The sequence below is a fragment of the Athene noctua genome, chromosome 12 (genome assembly GCF_965140245.1).
Source record: "Athene noctua chromosome 12, bAthNoc1.hap1.1, whole genome shotgun sequence".
Taxonomy (NCBI): domain Eukaryota; kingdom Metazoa; phylum Chordata; class Aves; order Strigiformes; family Strigidae; genus Athene; species Athene noctua.
The window spans coordinates 8034166-8060280 of NC_134048.1; the positions used below are offsets into that span (position 1 = coordinate 8034166).

A 26115-nucleotide genomic window follows, 5' to 3' on the forward strand; every position below is an offset into this window, starting at 1 on the left:
CATTATGTATATCACCTTTTAAAAATTAAACATGACACAGCGGGATAAATCTGGACATCCCAGAGAAGAAAACAAACTAAGCCCAGAGCATATTTAAAGTTTTTGGTAAGGTTCTGTAAGATCAACCTAAAAGAATGAAAATAATTTTCCAGGAACTATAATAACACAAATGCTTGTCTTTTCCAGTAATTATTCAGTAATAGCCAAGATAAAGACATTAATAGTGCCTAACAAGTACACAGTAGGGCTCAATACTGATTCTCTCATCAAACCTGCTCAACATACAAGTCAAAGCATGATTTTTCTAACCAACTACATTCTTTTTGGCATTGTAATTCAAGCTTCTGATACCAGAAATCATTATGAGAAATTAAGTAGAACAGAATTCCCTGAATATTAAGAAAATATACACGCATCAGTCAAAAAAGGAGCCTCTCCTTCCTACACCACTTACTCTACTAAATAAAATAGGCTTTGGCTTGCCTTTGCCCAATGTGGTCAAATTCTGTTGTGGAAAACATTCACTCATACTCAGTGAAAGGACTACATGTCTTAGAGTTTAGCACCTTAGTTTAGAGGTGCTAAATGCCTCAATCACTAGAAATGGGAATAACTCCTTGCAGTGCTACAAACTGGGGACGGACTGGCTGTGGAGCAGCTCTGCGTGAAAGGCCCTGGGGTCCTGGGGGACAGAGATTAACATGAGCCAGCAACGTGCCCTGCCAGTAAAGAAGGCCAGCAGAACCCTGGGCCATAGGAACAGAAGCCCAGCCAGGACACGGGGGAGATGATTATCCCCATCTGCTCTCTACTCATTAGTCCAGGGGATGCCACAAGGATGGTTGGGGGCTGGAGCACTTGGCCTGGGAGAAGGGAGCTGCGTTTATCTAGCCTGGGGAAGAGTTAGCTATAGGGTCTCAAAAGCAGCCTGTCAGTACCTACAGGTTGTCAGGCAGATAAAGCCAGGCTCTTCACACTGGTACATGGCAAGTGTATGAGGATATACATTGAAGAAATGTTCAAACTGGATATGAGGAAATTATTTTTCCCCATGAGGACAGTCAAGCAGTGAACAGGTTGCCCAGGAAGGTGGTGAAATCTCTGTTCTTGGAGATCTTCACGACTAGACTGGACTTCAGAGATGACCCAGCAGAAGATTGGACCAGAGAGCTCCAGAGGTCCCTTCCAACCTGAATTATCTTATAACCTTGTAAACCTAAATCTAGAGTGCAAAATTTGTCCCAGGATTCAGATAGGTTGAGGGTTCAGATAGAAGATGTTGTTTTTCCTGATTATAACTACAAGGCTATTATATACAGAATTAATAACAAGGCACAACATAATGTTCATATGGTGTGCTAGGTGTTCAAACTCACTGACCTTGGCAAGTCAATGACTTTATTACTGGACATACAGAATATATAAGATGGCTGGGATTTTTTGTATCTGGGTAGTGATATAAGCAGACAGCTCAAAGTATGATGCAGCAAGCCTGAATAAGCAAAAGCTGAAATGAACCTGAAAACTGTTTTTAAAGCAGTTTTTTAAATTACTGAAAGGAGATAATTTTACCACATCATATTATAAGGTGAGTAAAGTTTTCTGTCATTTCATAGCGATGTGTCATTTCTCTTCCCACTGTTCAACTTCTTTTGCTCCATAATTTCTGTTGTCTGTTACCTTGTCTTATTATTTTCCCAACTGGAATTTATTTCTTATTTTTATATTTTGTCTTCCTGCAACTTTCTTGAATATTCCTTGAATATTCTCTTGTCTCTTTAGTACACAAGTATTTTTTATTTGTGGGTTTTTTCATAACTTTCATAAGAGTATTGGAAGAGCTACATTAGCCACACTCACAAAATCCATGTCACATCTTTCATTCTGTTATTACCCCATGGAGCAATGGTTATATTCTTAAAGGCAAGCAAATACTTCTACACTTAAATGAATAAAATCCATAAGCGTACTAAGTGCAAAACAACACAATGAGTTAACAAAGAAGCACAGCAACAAATAATCAATATAAATAAATAAATTCATAAATGATCAGCTGGTGATCTCAATATAAATAGCTGCTAACAGAGCAATGTTTCCCTGGGAAGAAATTAGACATTTTACACTGATGTTGAACATTGAGTTTTCAGAGAGGATGACCACAGGTTTATTTGATAGGTATCTCTGACTTGGCATTATATTAGCAAAATTTAATCTTCAATATCCCTTATGCTTACTCTTCTTCTGAAAAATGGTCTCATTTCAGTATGTTGGGCTAGGTTATAAAGCATGTCTCACTAAAGTATCTCAAAGCTTTTTTATAATTTTTCTCCCTGACTTCCTACAAGACTTGTTTTCCATCTACTTATCTCTGCTGCTCTTTGCCCTGACAAGACTTCATACATGTGATTCTGGGATTAAATCCTAGACTACTACTACAAAAAAGACCATAATATTCAGTATTTGCACTGATCAAAATGAGAATAGGCTGCATTACATAGCAATTATGAAACCCGGGATATGTTCTAGTTTCTGTATGGTAGGACAATGACAGTGCATGTAAAGCACAGTGCGTACTTCACAACGGGGAGGGGATGAAATGCAAGCATCTCTGAAGAAGCCATTCTTGCAGCTTTGGGAAGAAAAAGACAAAACCTGTACTATATGAATAATAATACAGCTACGAAACTACACATTTGAAACACTATATCTCTAACATTTCCAGGTTAGCCATTGCTATCCTATTTCATCACATGGCTCATTTCTGTGATACTAACTTCTACCACATCACACGTTCCAGTAGTGCAGCATGAGCTAGTGTAGCTAGCATCAGCTAGGCAGTTACATAACTTTACTCAAGTTCGCAGCAATACATTTTAACAGCTTCTGGAGAGCACTACCAGCATATGCGAAAAATGTTTTATCAGACCCATCCTAGACTGTGTTGCACAATATGCATTAAAAACCAAACAAAATTGTGTCCCCCATAACACAACCCCAATAACACAGAAAAGAAAACATCCTCTTGGTCTCCTGTTTCTTGCCAAGGTTTCAGAGTATGTTTTTCGACTTGGTAGCTAAACAGAAACGGCTTTCAGTTTCAAGTGCTAAGAACGAGATCGCACTTTCTGAGTTATGGAAACATTAGTCTCACTCTAGTTTCAAGTGCTGAGGTTTACTGTGTGAAAATCCTCAACAAAGACAAAGAGAATTGAACAGGCTGATAAGACTGCCCCTTCACACGGAAAGATAGCTACTTCCATTATCTCGGAGATCTCTGCTAGGCAAAACAATAGGTACATTGGCCTTTCTTGGAACAAATCTGTAGATCAAGCTTTTACTTTTGACTCTGGAAAAGCACAGGCAAACTACATCCAAGTAATTTCACATTAAAATCCTTCTGTTTGTGGCATTTTGCGTATACAGCAGCTGGTGCATCTTGTCTCTAGGAAAATTGTCTCCACCTAATGAATCTCTCACACCTTTTGACTGTGAAATAAAACACTCGCTAGGGCTAGAAAGACACATCTAAAGTTCCTGGAGTCAGGCTTCACGATTCCCAGCAATAGTGCATAGTTTTCTTATGGAATGGGGCCAGATGCTTTTTCCTGAAAGGCTCAATACCTTTATTTTCAGAAGTGGCAGCAGATAAGCTGACTGAGCTGCTACTACTACTCTTTTTGCTCTCAGATTGACTGATATCAATCAATAAGAATTGTGACTTGTAGAATATGACAGGCATATTCTAAAATTTAATATTTGCCCCTTAACTGACACTATTTTCAATGCAAATTTAAGAACAGAACCTTCTGTCATCATCTTACAAGATGCAGAGCTCCCTCGGTTTACATTGATTTAAAATGAATCTGGTAACAGTGACTGGCAGCCAGATGACCTCTGCCACTCAGAGGTTCCATCTTTGCATGACTTTCCCTTCTTTCAGTCGTGGTTTCCAAAAGGTCTAGCATATCTGATTTCAGTAAAGTCTGGACAAGACAAAGTCAGTGGTTTTCTGACTCTATAAGTGGAAAACAACAAATGCAACATAAGAAATCAAATGAAACATAGGTGGCCATTTGTCAAAAACAACTCAGGGAGAGAAAAAAATAAATTGATATATAAGATAGCCAGTTAAGCAAACTGCTATGATGAATCCCGATCTGTAGAATCAGGGTCAAGAAGACAATTTGATTTAGGAGTGGAGGAAATTACAAATATGAATGAACAAGAAACTTCACACAAGCATTTACAGTAGCAAATATCTGGCTCATTTGTGGGAAGAAAATAATTCAGGTTGATCTCTACACATGAAGAATACAGTTTTATGCAAACTGTGGTATGTACACATATTTAATTCAAAGATGAGACTTCCGAGTCTGATTTTTTCAGAAGTCCCATGAATTTTAATGACTGTCACAGAAACAAAACAAATACTTTCATGGATATGAGGGTTAACCAGAAAAAATAACCATTTATTTGCCTGTGTGTCTTTTATTTGTAAAACACCTACTATGATACTTTCTAATAGCAAGAAATTTACCAAAATATTTGCTCTGTACAGAGGTATTTTTCAGGCTCTAATTTTAAATATATAAAGGGAATAATAATAATAATAATAATAAAGACATTTTCACATCTTCATTTGCTTAATAAACTGCTAGACCTTTTGGCAATTCAGTCCTTTCTATAGCACAAAAGTGAATATATTATTTTATGTGGGAAACTGAAATTTATCTTAAACCTCATGTGTCTTTATGGCCAAATAGTACCAAATAATAAATGAGTAATAACATTTTCATGTGCAATGTATACGCTAAAGATGTAGCGTAAGCATGATATTATAATAATTTCTTTCTGTCACTTTTCTTATATTTTTCCTGTACATTCTTCCAAATGATAGGAGTAGATAAAATAGCATCAATAGTCTAAAAGTTATCAGTATGAGTCTCAAGATACTATTTTCAAGTGAAGCACCTTGTAGCTTTTAATTTCCACAGGAAATAACAGTTGTGGTTTTTTTCCTCAAAGGAAAGTCTAAATACTTCAAATTACCACATTTTTAACATACTGACATGTTGATGGTCAGATGTTCTTTGATGCTCAAAGTTAGATTGGCAGAAATCAGAGCAGTGTAAGGGGTTACAAAAATGTGGTATTTATGTTTGGCAGCAATTACTTTGTGAAAAACACAAGGTGACTCTTTTTCCTCTCCTTGTTTCTTCTTTTTTATGTTTCTTCCCCTCCAAGTTTGGCATGAATCTAAAGAGCTAAAAACTAATTTAACATGACAAATGCTTTCATCACTCCCTTAACCTCTGAAGTGAGCACTCTGACAAAGACAATATGTGTGGTATATGCTTTCCTTTTGACACTTTATAAATTACTTTCTTGTAACTGGGTTTTACCACCAGTCCAATATCTTCAGGATGTCCTAATCTGAATGGCTGGTTTTACATTCTTCATATGTCACCCCAGGATAATAGAAATAACTCCTGGGCTTTGTGAAATTACATGTCTCAGACAGGATTGTAGGACAATTTTATTTACATACTGCATTCTGGAATTTACCAAAACATTTTGCAATACTACCAACTTCTACTTTGCATTTACATCTGGCTATTGAAGAAACAGGGAGAAGAGATAAACCTGGCTTCAAACAAGCAGACAACATTTTGTATACCACGTAAAGAAAAAGTTAACTGAAGTGATTTTTTCCTATTCTTTGCTATTAAAAATAGAATAACATTCATCCATAGAAACATCTAAAAATGCTCTTTTTCATAGAAATGATATGAAATTTTTTTGCCTCTGTCTATTCCTTTAAACAAAAACCCCCAAAGTCGCTTAATTCATTTCAATCTGGTAAATCTTATGTGTGTCAAAGTTTCTGCAGAAACTCCATCAGGGTAAAGGAATTCAGGTATAGAACAGTATGTCTAAAATGGCAAAATGTACACATACAAAAGTAAGCATATTTTGCACATACACATGCCATATCACAGTAGACCAGTGCCATATTGCAGACCTGCAGGAGTTTTTCCCAGACATCAGTCAGGATGAGTTTCAGAAGAACATTTAGGAAAACTCAGATAACAATGGTACTGACTGGCATATAAAGGAAGAGTCTATCTAAATAGCCAGTCTTCAATGGCATTTTATGATCTAAACCATCAATCTGTATATATCTTAAAAAAGAAAAGAAAAAACAAAGCTTCCTTCTAAGGCCATATTGTCATTATTGTGACAAATGTTTAATTTCTTAAAATCTCAGTAGTAACTTTATTTAATATCAATTATGTCGTGTGGCAAAAAGTTCCAAAGGTTATTATGCACTATGAATTTATTTTTAAACGTACTGCATTTTCATTTCATTCATTGCATTTTTATTTGCGTGTTATCGAAAAGCAATAGGAATGCCTAAATAATTTTAAAAGTATTTATTCTTTTCTATTTGTTATGATACTTTTTTTGGTTGTCTCTTTACATCACCCCTCATTAGAAACTTTTTCATGCCACCCATAGTCTTTGGCAGTCCTCTGAAAGTCCCATGTTTAAATGTAGACAGCATGTTTTCAATGATCTGTCTGTATCAATTTCCTCATCTCTTTTATTGTAGGACAATACATTTAGAAATCCTGAAGACTGTGAGAACCTCAAAGTATTCTTTCAATATAATTTACCTCATATTTGCCAACACTGCTTTTTTCATTTAGTCCTGTAATAGTTTTGATTAGCACTGATATGATCATCTTCACATGGCTTAAATATATTGACAAACATAAGTAGCAGAACCATTTGCTGCAAATTTTGATGACTTTTTCCATAACTCTTACTTGTAGCTAATGTAACCCCAGTGATATAACCTCTGCTATGGTGGAGAGCAAGAAATTTTCTTTGTCAGCAAGTACAGTGGAAAAACATTATCAGCACCTTTAAAGCTTCTGTGCTTGATATTCTGGCAGAAAATACATCAGAAAGAGTTACTGCAATATGGAGTATATTGCCCTTCCTCCTGCATGTCTTGGGGGAACTTAACATCTTTCTTCATCCCAAGACTGCCAGCTCTCCTGATAGATTAACAGCTTTCACTTTCTCACTGTCTCAATGATTAGGACAGAATTAGGATTTTGGTCCAATCTGAATATTATTCTGATCACCTGTTTCAAAAACAGAAAAACATGTTTCCTCCTGACAGAGCAAGACAGAGTTATTCTGTCTTCACAGCAGTTCAGAGGTCAGGAGCGCCAAAAGAGCTGTAGAAGAGCAGGACAGCTGGTATTTCTCACTGCTGCTCCTTCCCCAGGAGAGAGGAAATTTGGTTTTCCCAATACCCAAATTCTGCACATACCCAGGAGAAGGAAACCCTCCAGAGAACTGCAGAACAAGGGAAGGTCCTTAAGGTGTTGTTTGTTTGTTTGTTTTTTAAAATAAGGAGATGATTTAGCACCCTAAGTACCAAGTACCTTAAGTCAAACTATTGGAGGACAGAAAGGTCCAGCCTGCTCTTTGTCACATGGAATGAATCACATAAGTTTTTGCTGAGAGTGAGGGAATTAAATTAATGAATGGCCTAACGAAAGCACATCCCTTGTACCTTTCTGTTGTTCTCATGCACCTAAAGCAATGCAACATTTTTCTTGACTTATTTGCTTTTCTCTCTTTTTAATAATTTAAAATTATGATCACAATGGATCTATCAAATGTACTCACAGGATTAATTGCAGCTATTTTCTGGTTTTGACAGCTAGTCTTCAATATACTTATTCTTTACTGTGCATGGCAGGAAGCTTGTCAGGTAACTTCTCATTATTTAATCCTTGAGCCAACAATCTCTTCCTAAAACCTGCCTTCCCATGTTCAGTAGTCAACTCTATTGCGCTCATCATTCTTTAGACAGGGAAGAAGACCTCAAAAACTTATGTCAAAATGGATCACCTATGTCATTACTTGAAATGATAGATCATTCATCAATTATTAAGAGTCAATGCATTCCCTTACATTCTCTCTTGTCTTAGACAGTATGTGAAAATGTATAAAGCAATAACCATGTCGCAAAGCTTTGCTTTAGATTACAGTATCCTAAATACCAAGGAAAAAATACATTTCATAATCCATCACTTCAAAGTTATGCACATGATTAAAATATTCAACTTGCAGTATATCATTTCCCATGTGCGTAATCACTCAGAGAGCTGTTGTATGATAACTGTCAAGTTCAATAAATCATGTGCTTTCCAATTTATTTATTTATATATCAAACTAAGCCTGTTATTCTTCTGAGGTTTTTTACAGAAGAAATAAGACAGTTAGCTCTGTAGTATTGAGTATGCTGGGATGTAGGCCTGGGCTAAAGAGACACCAGCAATAAAATAGCCAGTCAGCTCTCACTAACATATGTGTTAATTACATATGGAAGCTCATTTATAAGAAAAATGGGGTTTCCTTAGAAAACAGTGTCTATCCTGTTGAGTGAGATTATATGGGATCAAAAAAAAAAAAAAAATCTCTTCAAATGGAGAGAGTAAGCAGAAAATTCAGTACATCTTTATAAGTCTTTTGAGCACTATATATGAGAATAGTTTCAGAGATAAACTGAAAACCACACAGAATAGGTCTGGAAAGTATTAACAGAAAATATCAACAAGCTACTGTAATTTAGTAATTTACTCAGAAAAACTAGAGAGTTCGTGCAGCATGTCATCGGTGTCAACATATTGTCAAAGGCACCATAAAAGGTACAAATTCCACAGCTAGTTTGCGTAGACACTTAGAAAAACCTCCAAAACAACAGACAATTAGGGGAATACTGGTGGAGGGAGATGGGGAGAGAATCAGGAATTAATTAAATTAAGCAAGACAAATAACAGAAGCCTGATAAAAAATTCTCAAAAGACCACAGAAAGTATTAGGACGTGGTGTGGTCAGTATTAATACACTAATTACGGGAAATAAACGCAACATTTAGAGTTTCCTTTCTCTATTTTTGCTACAAATTGCTACAGATGTATGGAATACAGAAAATTACAGCATACGAAATAGATCTACCTAACTATTTAGATCTAACACCACCAGGAATTTAGGCACACAGACAGATACAGACTGAGACTTATTAATCAAAATGATTTTGTAGTTCTTATCTAAAAGCAGCATGTGATGATAATATTTGAATTTAAATGCCGGTTTATTCTGTTATATGAATTCACCACATATGACAATGTTTTCCAAATATTTTTAAACACATGGTAGTACATCAAAAAATCATTATATTACCCTTAATTTGGACCATCTATGAGAGATGCACATCTGACACCTAAAGTTAACACTGCACATAGAAAATCCTGCATCGATTTCTTGCTTCCACTGCTCTTATGACAGTGAACAGGACTTGAACATTTTATTTTTCCTCATTAATCAGTATAAAGAATAATAATTTTCTTTGCTCACTAAGAACACAAATTTGAGAAACAGATTGACCATCCTTTATCTGCTAAATTTTCTTTTGCTGACATAGCCATGTTATTTGCCAGAGAAAACACAGCCTTACCTATGAAATATGCTAGCAGGATGGCAAGCAGAACTGCAGCAGCAATTGCAGATAAAGCAGCACATTTCCAGCTACAATACTTGGAGGGTTTTTTCAGCTTGAACGCATTCCTGGAGAATGTATTTCTAGGTAACAGTCTGGGAGGTGGAGTATAAACTGTTCCTGAGGTCAACGGGTAACCAGGGGAAGAACTACTGAACAGCGGAGTAGTTCCAGAAGATGTCTTAAATAAGAAATGCCTGAAAAACATAAAATGGAACACAGTTGAAAATGGCAAGTCTTGTAGTTAAGAACGAACATCTCCTATTCCTATTCCATTACAGCTGCCATAGTGTGTTAAATTCAACTAAAAAGAAAAAGGATTTTGCAGGAAGAAATAAGGAGATGAAAATTCTCATAGTCTTTTTGCTGCCAGACCTTAAGAGCTGTCACTAAAACACAGTGTCAGGATATCTGCTTAATCATTTCTGTAATTAGATGCAGCTTGACCAGATACTAGCTAAAATACCAGCGTGACCGATGAGGTGTCTTTGAGTACCAGTTGAAACTGCCCCTTTAAGAAGTGTGAGCAGTCCAGTAACAAAGAACATATTCAGAAGTGATGTCACTATCCTTTTCTTATGGCCTGTGTTTGAATAAGACAAAGCAACTAATTTCACTACTAAATACCTGTAACAATTATTAGTATAACTGAACACTTAACTTTACAAGAAAACATCCTGAGTTCACAGAACTATCCAACAAGTATTCAGACACAAAAAAACTATGAGTCTTGTTAACAGTCTTGGCAAAAGTTGCCAGCAAAAAACATTAAGAACATACCAAGCAAAAATATATCTCTGTAAGAAAAGATCCTGCAAGAATTACAACTATTTTTTTTAATAGTACACAGGTTAGGTATGAACAACTAAGACAATCACCAAAAGCACATGGCTGAACAGAAAAAAAAAGCGGACTTCAACTGCCCATACATTTGTTAACAAAAAAAAAAAAAAAAAAGGGACAAAATATGTTATCTAACAACATCTCAGAAAGTGCTGCCAACACATTCCGGATAGAGGAAATGGAGAAAGCAAACTAGAAGACTGGCTTCTCTAGATTAACTCCTGACAGTCAGGAAGAACTGACTACAAGCATATTCCCAGTAAATGATAAAAAGAGAAGCACAGAATAAAGGCAGTGGTCTTCAAGAAGGCCACTTGTTTTAAGGCAAAAAAGCTGTGAAGATCTGTTCCATATCCTATCCCTCCACAGCTCTGAAAAAAAAGTGCTTGGAATCAGTGAGAATGAAGATACTCTGTAATCTCTACAACCAAAACCACAGCCTAAAATAATCCAAGTCTTACTTCAAATGTAAAAATATTTAACATTTTTATTCAGATCAGAATCCGGTATGTCACTCTCAAATCACCAGTTAGAACTTTAAAATAAATTTCAATCACTGTTTATTACAACAAAGATTTGGAAGTTTGAAATGGAAATGTGTTTCCTAAGTATGTCTTCCAACTCATCATCATGCATGCCCATACTTCCAAGCATAGAGTTTACTGTATACTTATTATACGGAATGACCAGAGTGATTTTAAAGAGTATTAAAGCATTTGTTTTTAAAAGAAATGCAGAGCATAGTAAATTGCATAGAATCTGCACACAGTAGAAGACAGTAAAAGGAAGGCTGGCTACGTTTCCCAGTTTTGTGATTAAACATTCACATTTGAAGACAGTCTCTGACAACATGGTCTTTTTTTTTTCAGTGTAGTCATTAGTAAACTCTATTAATGAACACAAAAATTCACTTCGTTTGACACTGCCTTATTTTTTTAAAACCCTAAATGACCTAGTACATCCTTAAAACAGTGATCAAGATTTTGTTTGTTTAAGAAAATATTTCAGTCACCTAAGACAGTGGTAATATTCGCTGTCATAACATTTTCTTTGTGCTTTGGAGATACGATAGAAAAAACTTCAGACACACAAGTATACAATCAGAAGTGGCTTTCAAAGCCTGACTATTTCAAGCAGATTACTTCTGTGGTTTTGTTTGTGGTTGGTTTTTTGGTTGTTTTCTTTTTGTTTTTTGTTAATGCAGTATTTGTAAAACAAAGAAAGGAATAGAATAAAAAGGAAATATTCTAACTAGTTACTTAATAGAAACACTGTCATTTTTTCAAATAAAGTTGCCCTTCTTTTTTTCCTTATCAGTGAGGCTCATTAGACATTAGACTTGCTTCTTTTCTGCACATTGTACATGATCTATGAGAAAACACAGTAAAGGCAAATGCAAAAAGGATTTCCCACTCAAAATTACCTAGCCTTTTAAATTAAAAAACACACCTTCCAGTTACAGGAAAGCAAGAAATAATGAAAGTCTGATTTCAGGAACACTTAATTTAAAATGTTTCTTTACTTTGCAACAGTTCAATTAAAGTAACTGTTTGGAAAAATATGTTACCAGGCTGGTTGTGTTATGCTAGATCTATTGACAGTTCTATTCCTTTTGTCTGGTTAAAACCTGATTAACACTTGTTAGCAGAAGCAGGTTTAGTCCTTTCTGCTTGCTCTCTGGTGTTGGGAACACAGTATCACTTCCCTGACAGGAACTAGGGACTGAAGTGATGGAGCATGAGGAAGGAAGGAAGGAAGGACAGAAGGAAGAGAGCTCTGGTAAGGCAAAGGCAGGTAGGAAGGCTTATCTCTCATTCAGGCTAACCCTGCATCTGCCTCAGCCCGGGACCCCCTTCTCCTCCTAAATCCTCATGGCATGAGTGGCCCTTTCAGGTGTGGACCTAAGGGTCTACAGTAAACAGTTCTTACAGTTCTTTCCTTTTTCATGCCCAAAAGCAGATCTCACAGAATCAGACTGGAAATTGCAGTCCACTGTTTTTATCTGAAATGTCAAGGTTTTTAAAACCAGGTATTTTATGTCCTCTTCAGCTGAGAAGGCAGCTACAGTGCCAACAGAAATTTTAATATAAAGCATTGTTAAAGTAAACTCAGATATATAATGAAACTCTGCTCCTATTAAAATTGAATTAAAGAATATCTAGAAATGTTTTAATGGAACATGTCAATCATATACTTTTTCATGTGAAAAGAAAAAAGTAAAATAAAAAAATAGTTCCACTGTAAGCCACTTTGTGATACATAAAGTATATAAAGAAAAACCAAATATTTATCCATGCAAACAAGGTCTCTATTATATAGTCAAAACTGATCAGAACATGATAGATGCAAAAAAGGCCAATTGAAATGGATACATGGAACAGTGTCATTCTCAAAGCAAAACAAAAAAAATGTCATTGGATAAACTCTGAATATTGTAACTCTTGTGAGACCTACTCATATCTTTTAAAAGCTTTATTGTCCCCATATGAGGATTTCTGACAAAAGGGTGACCATTAGAAGATGTTACAGATCTTACATAGAAGTACAGAAATTCTGCCTTCAAAAGTTTTAAAAAGACATTTAACTAAAGATATGTTAAATATCCACCAAGCCATTTTTGAAAATTGTTACTGCATTCAGAAATTGGAGGCCAGATTAGCAGAAATACCTTAAGTTATAGTAAAGCACAACACAAAGATTGAGAACATAACAGACAAAACACTTGGCCTCACAGAGTTTTAAGTCTAGATTCAGCTACTAATGGAAATAAATTGACTTGTCTCAACTCTACCCCTAAACCCAATGATCTATAGCTATATTTTTATGTGGGATTTGACATGCTCTGGTACAACCAATTGTCTGTGGGCCCAAGCTGCACAGAGGGTACATGAGCATTTATCAACATTAATTACAGTCTCACAGCAGTAAGACTGGGACGTATTGTACAATGACTGCTGATGAAAAGAAATGATCTTATTTGTACCCATTCACTTAATTTCAAATACATTCCATATTACAATTAAAAAACCTGTGTATTTTCTGTCTTACCTGTTCAGCTATCAAACACTATGAAGAAAAACACATCTTCTGCCTCACAATTAGCATTATAATTTTACTTAGATTGGGACTAAATTTCTATTTTGGAAAGATGGGAGTAAATTTGCTAAGTCTCGGCCCAGTCTCCCTAATTTCTCTATATCATGAAGACATTCCTATACTGGAAGACTACAAAATACAATTGTCAGTATACTATGATTCAGTAATTTAAGCATCCATGAAAGCTATGGAAGGAACTTGCATGCTGCACATAGAAAAAAAACTTAACCCTGTAGCATGCTCAGTGCCCTCCTCTACTGCTCTACAGCTTTCTGGGCTGCAAAATGCACCCCCTCTTTTGTTTTAAGCAGTGCGTGCTGCTGATGTGCTGGATCACAGATGGGGACCTCATCACCAATGCCAGGGAGAAAGGTGACATCTATGAAAGCTAAGCTTGCAAGAGGACATTTGTCCACAGTTCTGTAGACTAATGGTAAATGGAAAAAGCTATATTTTGCTTTCTTCATTAATTCAGAGCTCTCTATAGCATTTATTTTCCCACAGGTCAAAAGGACCTCTGGTGCTCAGGGAATAGTGGTCTGACAAAGACTGTATTAACTTCCATATTCTTTGAGAGAACAATCTTTTTTTCCCTCCTCCTTTCTGGTCAGATTGTCATGGCAGCACACTGCAAGAAGCAGTTGAGGAAAAAAAAAAAATTGGTTTTTGTGATGAAAAACTGTAATAGAAAGGAAGAACAAGATACTTTCTAACATAAATTGCTTCTTTCCCTCCTCATACTATCCTAAGCTTATCTCTGTGTGAAAAAAGTACAGAGAGCTGTAATGCTTAAATTGCCTTTCTTCATAGTTTTTTCATAGGCTTTTAATAGCAATTAATAAATAGAAAAGATACATATCAAGAAAACAGTAACGGACTTTTAAGTAGGACTTAAAAAATATATTCAAGCTGTGGTAAAATCACATCTGTCTACAATTTTATCAGACATTTATTCTTAGCAGAATAAAACAATGAAATATAGAATGCAACATGCTGTTTTTCACTGGGGAAAAAAATATAATCTTCTGTAGTCTTCTAAATCCTCCAAAAAACTAGCCATCAGTCATTTTATGTCAGTGGAAGCCTTTAAGTGGCTGCCAGATTCAGACAGTGAAGTTTTACAGCAGTTTTCTAACTTTCACAGAAAAAGAAACCAAGATTGAAGAAAACTACAAGCTGTTCTTATGCCTTTTATGCTAAAATGAACTCTGACTGTTAGACTGGTGCAAGCTTTGGTTACCTGTGTAAGGGTCTCTCAGTCCCAAATGAGATTTAATTGCATGTTCTTGCTCTCAGGTTCTTGCAGAGAAACACAGGATTATCAGCCAAGTTTACACAGCCGAGGGCTCTCTCATGTGGTAAAATTGCACAGAAGTTTCTACCATTTTTAGCGTCTAGAACACAGGGACTTAGGTATCCCCCAAATGCATGAAAGTTAGCAATAAAGGTTTAAAATGTTATCTATATGTGTTTAAATTGTATAGTTACAAGAAACGTCTCAATCACAACAAATCTATACACCAAAGTCAGTAAAATCGATTTTTTGGTAGAAAGCTATTTAAAATAGATATGTACATAATGAACCAGCCATTTTACAGAAGTGTGCCTATGGGCACTCTCACACTCAAATGCCTGTTGCAAACAGAGGACAGCCCTCACAACAACACACTATTTCAGTGTTTTTCAGCCTGATGCAGACAATCAATTTGTAACCGACTGTTCATAGCATAGGAACTAAGGACACTCCGTTAGGCACGGAAAGAATAATTCAGAATGAACACATCAATATTGATGGGCCACGTCTATCTACTGTAACATATCTCTGAACCTCGCAGCAGTCACCCAGCTTCCAGCACAGCTCTAATACCAACTTCCCAGCTCTTGAAAGGTTCATGATTCCTTAAAGGCTGGGTTCTTCACATCCCCAGGCAAAGTCTTCGAAAAAATGCAGAGTGTTAAGCAGAGTGTCACGGATGTTGTGTTAAGTATGAAACTAGCCTGTCGCTGCCATCTCCACATTCTTAACAAAGACTCAGTTGGACACAAAAAAGCACAGTAATTGAAAGCCGCCTGACAAGAAGGTAGGGTGTTGTACAAACAGGCAGGTGCCAGCCTTTGGGCACCCTGATCTGTCATATTATTAAACAAAACCAAATAGGCAATGTTCACAAAGCCACAACTGAAAAGAGAGTAGGTAAAAAAAGGCAAAATATCTGTGCTGTAGCACAGCTGCAGCGTTAGCTCTGTACTGAATACCTTTTTACAGGACAACCTGCTTTTCATCTGTAAGATGTTAATTGAGATACTGTTGGATAAACCTTTATAACCTTCTCTCTCTCCCTAATCCCCACCGTAAACTGCGCCCCTGGCGAGCTCTCCCAGGGCTCTCGCTGTTGTGTTCCAGGCCTGGCTCTGGTCCGTCCCGGCGGTGTGGCCTTGGCTCAGCCTGCTCAGAAAGCTGCTGAATTGTGACAAAGAGCTGTGAGAGAGTCTGTAGAAAGATAAGGTGAAAAATATGGAGAGAGGAAGGATTGCCGAGATGGGGAATCATTAACAGCTCAAGAATTTGACAGGGAGAACACCAACATGGAAAGGCATAAAATCTGAAAAGGGAAAACTGGGGAAGGCTAGCAAGGACGCATTGGGTCGAATGGCTGGTGTTGATGGACCTGGCACCACACAGCAGCTCCGTGACCTTGGAGAGCTACAGAGACCCCCCCCCCCCTTACCTTCCTGACAGGTGCCTGTGTGGCTAAAAAATATTCTGGGTGCCCTGCCTCAGGTGATGAGAACACTCACTCAGCCTGTCAGTTTAAATCCTAGTTAGCTTTTGGGTGAGTTAACCAGTAAATAATTGCTTTGCCCTTTAAATTTATGCATAACTTTCTTGCACTATTGTTTAATCTCCAGGAATGCAGCAATGAAACTGCTAGTTAACACATAGTAGAGATTAACAGGGATAGCTGCAGACATAAACACAAAAAATCAGTTACTTTGCATATATACTCACATTAAATGGCAGCAGGGTCAATAATGCAGATATAGGAAGATTTAGGCAGCTCTGAATCAGCTCAAACTATAGGACCTTTCCCTTCCTAAGTGGAAAAATTCACATCTTTTCTTCTGTAAAGTTCTGAGTAGTATGTTGCATAGCACAGTCAAAGTGATGAAATCCAATAATGCCTACATTTGTTATTCCAGTAATGGTGATAATGATAACAGTATTTTGCATTTCAATAGGTCCATTCATTTTTAGCTTTCTCCATCAATCGAACACAATTTCAGTACACTTCCATTTTAAAAGGCATACATGTAAGCTCTTCACTATGTCTTAATTCAACTCTTCACTTAAGAAAAAAAGAAAAAGTTCTAACAGTGCTATTTCAAGTCTGTAAGTAATAGACTATAAATAACAGAATAGAGTAATAAACTCAAATCTCTAAAATGATTTTGGTATCAGTCTACATGTAAACTTAAAAAATAGAAACCTAAATCACATAATTTGAGATTAATTTTTTTGAAAAGTGAAAACTAACACCCTAAACATACCTGCCTCTTTCTGTACAGTCACTTATACTGCCTGTTCACTCCGCAAAACGTAAAAATGCAAACCAACAAGATCATGAAAACATGCAATTATCTGCAATCTGTAAAATCTTCTTCAAGCTTATATGTATGTGAGTGGGAGTACATCTAGACTGATTTTCTGAACCATCATTATGTATCCTGCTTTTGTAGTGCTTTCCTTCACCCTTTTTTCTCTCCGATCAGAGTCTATATCTGTTATGAAAATAATACTACAGTAGCCTACTAAAAATTACCTTCCTACAATGTGTTTGGAATTCCTCCAAGTACATGGCTCAAATGTGTGCAGAGTCCTTGGGGATGCCTTTGACTGTGCTTTACTTGACTCTTTAAAATGCTTTTGATCTTTAAATAGGTCCAGAATCCATCTATGCAGATGCCATTTATTTGGAAAGTCCACACAACCTTGCTGCAACCTTCATGTGCAGGAACAGGGAATGAAGAAGTCAGTTCTGCCCCAGCCCTCAGACTCAGAGAACTAAACTGATGTAGCATTATGTGCCTGTAGCCATATAGTTTAAGTAAGAGTTGAGAGAAAGCCACATAAGACAAAGCAAAATTAGAGTGAGGAGTTATTTCACTGTTGCAAGTAGTTGTTTGTTATGCTGAATATATCCTAGAAATTTGCATTAACAAAAGGAAAAGAAATTTTGTTTCACTATCCTGTTCCAGAACATTTTGCATCATGTACTAAGATATCAAAATATTGAGACATCATTGAAAATAGGCAGACAATTGTGGAGAGTGGCTGTAACTTGGAACTTCTACACATTCAGAATTTCAAGGTTATATAGTCAGTTCAGAAGCTCCGCAGCTGATCTTGACACCCTAACATAGTACAGCATCCGAATGCAGTGTTAACAACATTTCAGATATTTAATTTCTTTCTTAAAAGAAAACTAAAAAAAAAAAACAAAACCAAACCAACCAAACCCCAGAAAAAAATCCCTCAGCGCTAAATCCCAGTCTTCATGTACTCTCTTCTTGGCTTTTCTGCCATAGTGCTGTAGCCTGTTCATAGCACTGTGTACTGCTTTCATTCTTGCGCTGTCTGGAAGGCTGCAGCTACAAAAACGCTGAGCCCAGATGTTTCCCTGTTACAATGCCCCATGATTTTGAGTTCATGCACTGCATTGATGCAGACTGGGCTACAGCTCATGTTGCTACTACACCCATTAATCTCCCATTTCTGCCCCAGCTCTCTCTCCTCAGGCTCACCCAGAGTGACACTGTTGGAATGGGACTGTCAAACTACGAAATACAGCTTGAACCCCAGAAGCAAGCAAATGTTTTGAAGAGAAACATGTGGGTTCTTTTAAGGCTAATTTTCAGATCACTTAGTCTTTAAACTGAACTTTTCTTAAATGGCCCCAAATTTGGACCACTGCTCTTATACTACAGCCCACAAGATCTAAAGAAACTGATTTTTCAGTCACCAGAAGAGTGAGCATCATCCTTCTCCTGAAATACAGGACAAACATTAGTATGTTAGAGTCTTCCTTGAAGCCCAGCAACAGATCCTGTGAGCAAGCTCAAAGACATTATAGACATACATACAAAATTATCTTCATAACTAAAAGGTTTGGTCTAAAAAATATTTCCAATTATGAGACTAATTATAAGTCTAAAGAATAAGACTAATTTCTATTTAATTTTGTCTTTTTTTTCACCTGGATTAAGTATTATTTATTATAATGGTACCAACTAAATTAATATCAATATGCAGTGAACAGCCATTCCTACATTAGGCAATCTCAGTCAAACATCCATCCATGAAAGCTCTTCTGTTATCCTCACTTATGAGTCATTCAATTTTTGGCTGGTGCTTGCAGATGGCCCTGTGTCAGGTTCCCATACCAGATAGGACTCTTACAGTGCAAAGAGTGATGCAAACCTTCCTTGCAAAGCCATATTTTTCTCCCTGTGCCCTCAAAGCATTTCAAGCTTTAAAGCAGAGCACTGACTGCCTCTCTAGCTGTCTGGAAGTAATGAGACCCACACCGGGATGTTCAAAGGTAGTATTTTCATCATTCATCCTCTTCGAAAGCAATGATTAAAGAAGCAATAAAGGAACACCTCTTAACTGGAAAATGTAGAAACCAGCACTTTGGAAAGGAGGAGGAGGAGATGGTTTGAAACAGACTGCGAGAGGACAATAAAAGTTAAAGAGCATTAAACAGCAGTTCCGAGCCTAAAGGTAAAGCAGCTAAGTACTGCAGAAACGAACCATAAAAATAGCACCATAAAAATGCTACAGCAACGCATAACTGCATCCTTAGTTAAAGATATTTCAACCCTCCCATTACAGACCCTTATTTCAAAGATAACAGAATAATTATGTAGCCAGCCTGGGGGCCAGTTGCAGCCATAAAGAAGCAGCAGACTAGGGAAGATATAGTCCATATTTGTTTGCCTTGAACCAAAACCAAGCACACTAAAATCAAGCACCCATCACTGGAAGTGTTCAAGGCCAGGCTGGATGAGGCTTTGAGCAACCTGATCTAGTGAAAGATGTCCCAGACCATCGCAAGGGTGTTAGACTAGATGATCTTTAAATTTCCCTTCCAACTCAAACCATTCTATGATTCTATGGTTCTAAAAAAGCCTAATTAGCAACTGTATAAGCATCTTGCAATCTTGTAGCTCCACTATAAGCAAGAAGCTACTGCAATACAGCTAAGCATAATTATGTTCAAAATACAGAACCACAAAGGGACATGGAGACTTGGGGCATAGTTGCCTCAAGAGGGTACATGAAAACCATGTGTAAACACTAAAACCTTACTTTACACCACAAAGAAAATAAATGTGATTAATATCCCCATCTCCTGCCACCAATACTGAAACAAGAGGTGGAGAAAGGATGTATTTGGAAAATGGGCTGTCTCCAAACAGTCTGAATTTAGCCCAGACTGCCTAAGACAGCAAAGGAAAGGAGGGAAGGGAAAAACATTCTTACAAGAAAAAAAAAACCACCACCATGCAGACACATGTTGTATTATTCAATGATTTCAGTGCTTGGTACTGTTAGATAAAGAGATGTCTGGAATCTAAATTGTGATCTGAGGATCTGAGTTTTGTAGTGCTGACATAAAGCATTCCCTTCAGACAGCTCAGGAATCACTTTTTGTTTCATAATCAGTAATGTGACCACTTGCACATTATTTTCAGTTGAGAGCAGAATCTACTGAAGGTAACTGAAAGGTGAAAACTAAAAGTTGTGAAACTCTTTCCTATAAAGCAGGTGCTGTCAGTGCTGGCTTTGACACCCGAGCACTCCACTACAGAGATTAATAACTGACAACAAGAAAAAAAATTAGAGCAGTGCCCTGTGAAGAGGCAGTATAAGAGGGATCAGTGTTTCACAGCAAAGTAAAGGCTAAACTAAGGAGTTACCAAAAAGGCGTCCTTTTGTTTGGTGGCTACTGGTATGAATGTAGATGAAATACCAGTTTTAAAGTGAAAGAATTACAGGCTAATTCTGAAAGTCTCCAATGATTCTGCAGGCATCAATTTCAGCAAACAAACAAACAAAAAAATCATAATCTTCTGAGTTAATATTCTTGTGATGAAACTTATCATCAAGTCCTGTCAGGTGTGTAATTTCAGAAAAGAAGAAAAATCAATCCTGAAGCAACTCTGGAATAGTCTTAGAACACAGCAATCCTGTCAGGATATTTTCTAATATCTTAATGTTTGCTTGTGACAAACCTATCTATGAAAAAGCTCCGATTAACTGCCGGGTATCTTGCAACCTTCAAAAATAAAGAGTATTCACAGAGTAACCTTTTGTCATCAACATGTATTCACATATATCTTCCCAGAGGTTTTATGATAAATAAAGAAAAGAGGTAGAACCAATGTTAGTAAAATCAGACAGTAAAAGAAAAACAGCCAGGCAAATGTCCACTTCTGGTTCTCAGGGATGCTAGTATTATGGCAAAGAATCCTTTTGTGAACATCCCAAAGAATTCCCTCTGTGTAAAGTGTTTGGTAAATTGGGACAATCTTAAGCCATCAGAAATTACATATTCCAGGTGCTGTTGTACCCAAGAACAGTTTCATATGAAAAGAGAGAGACAGGGCACAGTAAGGGGTCACTACACTAGAATCAAAAGTATGGTATGATCCTGGGCAATCAATCACACAGCAACAACTGACCCAGGCTGAATAGGACCAACATTTTAATCTTGTAGTTCTTAGCAATAAATATGAAATTGAGATGCCAAAATCCAGTTCTAAATAGTAGCAGATGCTCTCACAGAAGCCGCATTTAAGAGCCGAGCTTCACTTAATTTTTTTTTTTTTTGGCCAAAGTTAGTTCCAAGCCTTCAGTAAGTGAGAAACCCTTTCCTTTCTTTTTTTGGACATCTTAAGCTTCGGATAACTTACATTTGCTTTTCAGCCCCCCCACTTCTTCATGGCACCCACGTTACCATTTTAGCAAAGTAGGGCAATGCGAATGACACCCCATGTGAGTGTTCCAAACTGGCACAGGAGCACAGGCTGGGCACAGAGTCCCTGCTCTTTTCAGTCACATTTGCTCCCCATGGTGCTACAATCACTGATTAAGCGCTGAATAACAATGGCCCGGGTGTTACAAGCTTCAATCCCGCTATACCAATTCCTCCCAGATCTCCATACCAGAAGGCAATCTTTAATCAAAGTCTGTGAGGGACTGGGCTGAGACTGCATGGTGGTGTAACTATATGATACGTAGCTACTCTGGGCGTAATCCAGCAGAGCGGCATTAAACTCTCAGAAGTTTGCAGACCAAATGTAGCACCTCAGAAGCTGAGGCAACCAAGCAGCTGAAACAATGGTACGAGCCAATGGTACAAGCAGTCCAGCTCCTCTACCTGTATGCTGTGTTTATAGCTATCTGGGCAAGCAAGAACACTCTACTATTCCAATCACTTTTTTCAGCACCACAATGGCTAATTTTAAATTCTGGGAGACCAGCTCTGCCAGCTCTGCTATTTAAAGCGCAAGTTAAATATGTTTGACATCCCATACCCCAAATGACAACAAACCAGAATACTTAGAACGGCAGCATGTCAGGCATTTATTTATTTATTTATCTGTCAGGCCTAAGTGCTGCACCTTTTCATTTACATGCAACTGTTTGCCCCACGGGCATCAAGCTGTTAACACATACAGAAGAGATTAAAATGAGCTTGCATGCTGGATGAAATATAAATTAAAATTATAGTACTGTCAGTCTTGAATCTGGGATTGTTTCTCAAGGTCTCCCAAAATGGGTAATTTCAAATGAGTCTCTGTTTGTTACTTCAGGAAAGGCAAAATGTATTATTTTTCAGCAACACAGTCAGTATGAATTGTAAGTTGTCCCTGAGCCTGTGAGTAAAATGTGCTGTACTTACACCATGAGTTGTGTACGCAGGGATGGTCCAAACAAACAAAAGTCTTTAAAATGGGATATATGAACAGAAAGACATTCACCTGTCTATCTTCCAAGGCAAAGCAAATCAGAGGCTAGTGGGTATTCTAATGCCACTAACTCCCATTGCCAGCCAAAACCATTGTTGACACAAAGTCAACTAAACCCCGTCTCCGAATGAGCAAAACGGTTTTCTCTGTGCACTTCAGAGAATCGTGCAGTGGCATCCCCCAGGGGTGTCCGTCCACGCGACCCACCTGGTCTCGAGTGGGACGTTGCTGTTGAGCACCCAGCTGTCCTGGAGCTGCACGGACTCGGGGGTGGTGGCCAGGTCGTTGGGCGCCGGGGCAGGTGCGTGGATCTGGTTCCGGCGGTTTGTGAGCGAGTTCCTGTTGAGGGAGTTGGCAGAGGAATGATGATGGGACAGTGAATGGTTGTGAGGAGGAGGGAGAGGTGGCCTCAGCGTTGACTGGCTGTGATGATTTGAAGGGCCTAAAATAGAAGAGAAAAATAAATCACAAATGTGTGTTGATGATATTTTTCTTCTTGGCACTTTCAGGGGACCACTGCCTGGAAAAAAAGCCAAACCTGCAAACAGGAAACTAAACCTGCGTGCATTTTGGACCTGTAGACATTAAAACATGGTTAAATCAGATCAGTGATTTTAGAGATCAGAGATATAAACCAGTGTTTAGAGTCGGGTTGTTCACAAAGACTATATTTAGATTTAAAAATACTTCTTCATGGATTCTCCCTAGAGAAAGGCTCCTCTGTGGAGGAGCCAGGCAGCAGTGTAACTTGACCACTCTGTACATCCACCCAGAGGAACATTTTCCTCCCTGTTTCTATCAGGGACTTAAAGGAGATGAACCTTAATGGACTAAAACCAGCTTTTGAGAATATGGTCTTCAGGCTTCTATAAAAACCTAATCAGAGATCTCAATCTACTTTCCCTCACTGTTATTTTACCAATCAGCTTGAAACAAACAGTATTTGTGCTAGTGAAAGAAGATTAAACTACAAATATGAAAAGAGAGCAACAATGCAATGATGGTATCTTTCACGTTCTTCCATGTGGTCAGGATTTGGCCTGTATTTTTGCTATTTAGCAATGCCACAAACACACACCAAGATTGGAAAATGATGCTACTCTTTCAGCCTCTTTCATTGAAAAATGACAGATGATGTTCTTTAGAGATAAAGAAGGATATAAGCTTTTCTCATTCTTTGTGTACTGACATGTTTGCATTCATAGTGAAAATAAATCTTTCTAATCAATAAGGCAAGTGGATTAAAATAAAAAGCACATGAGAAGAAAATAGAATAAACAGGTATCATTCTAGAATAGTCACTTTTCTAAACTTAAATGCAGAATAGTAAATAAGTTTAAGTGCAATTCCACATGTTGCAATAATTTATTTCTAATAAAAATAGCAAAAGAGATTAAAGAAAACAAACACTGTTATGAACCGCATGCTTTAGTCATTATATATCAAGTTGTAGTTTTCTAGTGAACAATAATCAGAAAAAGTAGTATTAGCAAAATGATAATTATAATGATGTATGTTTGTTTTTAGAAACTGAAGCACATTCTGTACTTAATGAATCAAACAATAAAATAAAACATCACAAGGGGAAACCATTTGCAGCTACACGATTTTTATATGAAACAATGAAGTATAAAATAACTGAACTGATTAATTAACTGGAAGTTAATTAAGGCTAATATTAAAAAAACAAAACAAACACACCCCACACCCCCCCAAAACACCAAACTGTTCAACTGGGGTTAACCACAGTTGAGAATCAGGCCACACAGCCAGGAACTGAAATCAGTGCATCGTTTCAGGCTTTTGAATGCTAAAGTTCTGATCAAAACACCTCCCATAATCAGAGGGATATTTTAGACTCTCACGTTCAGCTACACAAGAGAGGAGAAGTAACCAGTCTCTTTTCTTCTATACAGGGAAACCCACATGATATTGCAGCTCCAACACTGGCAATCAGAGGGGCAAGCTGGCATGACACCCTGAGTCACAGTGGTGACCATGTCCTGCCTGTCCTGAGCGCCCAGCCGGGCTCTTCCTACATGTGTAGATGTGGTGCTTAGGGATGTGTTTTAGTGGTGGACTCGGCAGTGTTACGTTAATGGTTGGACTCAATGATCTCAAGGGTCTTTTCCAACCTAAACAATTCTATGCCACACCCCTGGGACCAGCTCCCCTCCTGGCACTGCTCTGCTGACTGCCTGTCCCAGGGAAAGGGAGAAGCAATGAAAACACATACTCCGAACAGCAATGCAACCGGGGAACAGAAAGAGAACAGAGTTTTTTGGAGAGAGATCATTAACTTTCTTAAGTGTTTCTGTGGCCCTGGGGAAGCACAGTCTGAGGAATAAGAGACAAAGAGGTTTACTGGGACTTGTGCAAGGCAAGTAGAAGTTGTCCTGTGACAAGAAATTTTGAGACGTGAATTATAACAAATTCTGCATCCTTTGCATGTTGCTTTAAATCTACACAGAAGTTTCTTTATCTTTTTTGAATGTCTGTTGCCTGAATGCTCACCTTATGGTAATGTCAACTGCTTTAAATACAAAGTCACCTTTCATGAACACATCCTAAATTTTAGGACCATCATATGTGCTGCTCTCCTCACAGTCCTTGCCTTGGCTATGTTTTACCTAAGCTTGAAAGAGATTGTTTAGCCCAGAAAATTTTTTGTTTAAAACCCCATTTGAACCTCCTAGAACATCAAATGTCTAATCTACGCTAGGTCCTGTGCCAGTCCCCAACAGCACGTGGAGTAAGACACAGCAGGAAGAAAATGTGTTTGGACAATATCCACACGCATAGAAGCTTAAGTGGAATTACTCTCCTAGTCTGTGTTCTGGCATTAAACAAAGAATGTTTGGATTTCAGTAAGTGGATATTTATGTGTGATAGAATACAAACGTGTGCCATTGTGTTAAAAATTACTGCAGAAGATTCATGTGCTTCATGTTTTCTCAACTTACTTTGGGTGCAGCTTTTCGTTTTGGAGGATAAATATGGAAAAGTCATACCCACATAAACAAAAAGTTTTGCTCTGAGAGACACAGTAGTGCCAGCTAAATAAAGACTCTGAATCTTGCAACCACAACATCTTAGAGGCTGTTCTTAAAAGCGAGCCAACTGCACATCAATAAGAATGAACAGAATTTCTTTAAGATTAAGGAAGCAAGAACTGAATGCAAGTTACCACAAATTAATTTAATCTGCCTGAAAACTCAGTTCCCACACAGTAAATAAAATGTACTGTGCAAAATAAGCTGTGCAGAAGTAACTGAATATATACTGCAGCTGCAAAACCTCAGAAATCTAGTGGAAGATGAATGTAGTGTTTAATATAGAATAATAAAACAAATACCAATATGAACATTATATAGATATTATATAGTTTATATTAAAACATATAAAAGCTTACATATATAAAAAGTACTAACTAGGGAGCATGCACACACACTCGTGTATATATGAGAGAGATAAAAGCTTAATATGCTGCTTCTTCATAAACCTGTTTAAATGAATCAAAAGCAGAAGCCGAGCACTATTGAACTTGCCAGGGATAT

At 37.5% G+C, this 26115-nt stretch overlaps 1 protein-coding gene across 15 annotated transcripts in view; it reads right to left on the reverse strand.

The window, feature by feature from the left end:
- Positions 1-26115, reverse strand: part of TENM2 (teneurin transmembrane protein 2) — an 808680-nt gene that overhangs the window by 160449 nt on the left and 622116 nt on the right. For all 15 annotated transcript variants that reach the window (XM_074916403.1, XM_074916402.1, XM_074916400.1 and 12 more), the window contains 2 exons: positions 22766-23000; positions 9542-9780 (listed from right to left, as the gene is read on the reverse strand). In XM_074916403.1, coding sequence (XP_074772504.1) covers positions 9542-9780; positions 22766-23000 — 474 coding nt within the window. The remainder of the gene's footprint in view (positions 1-9541; positions 9781-22765; positions 23001-26115) is intronic.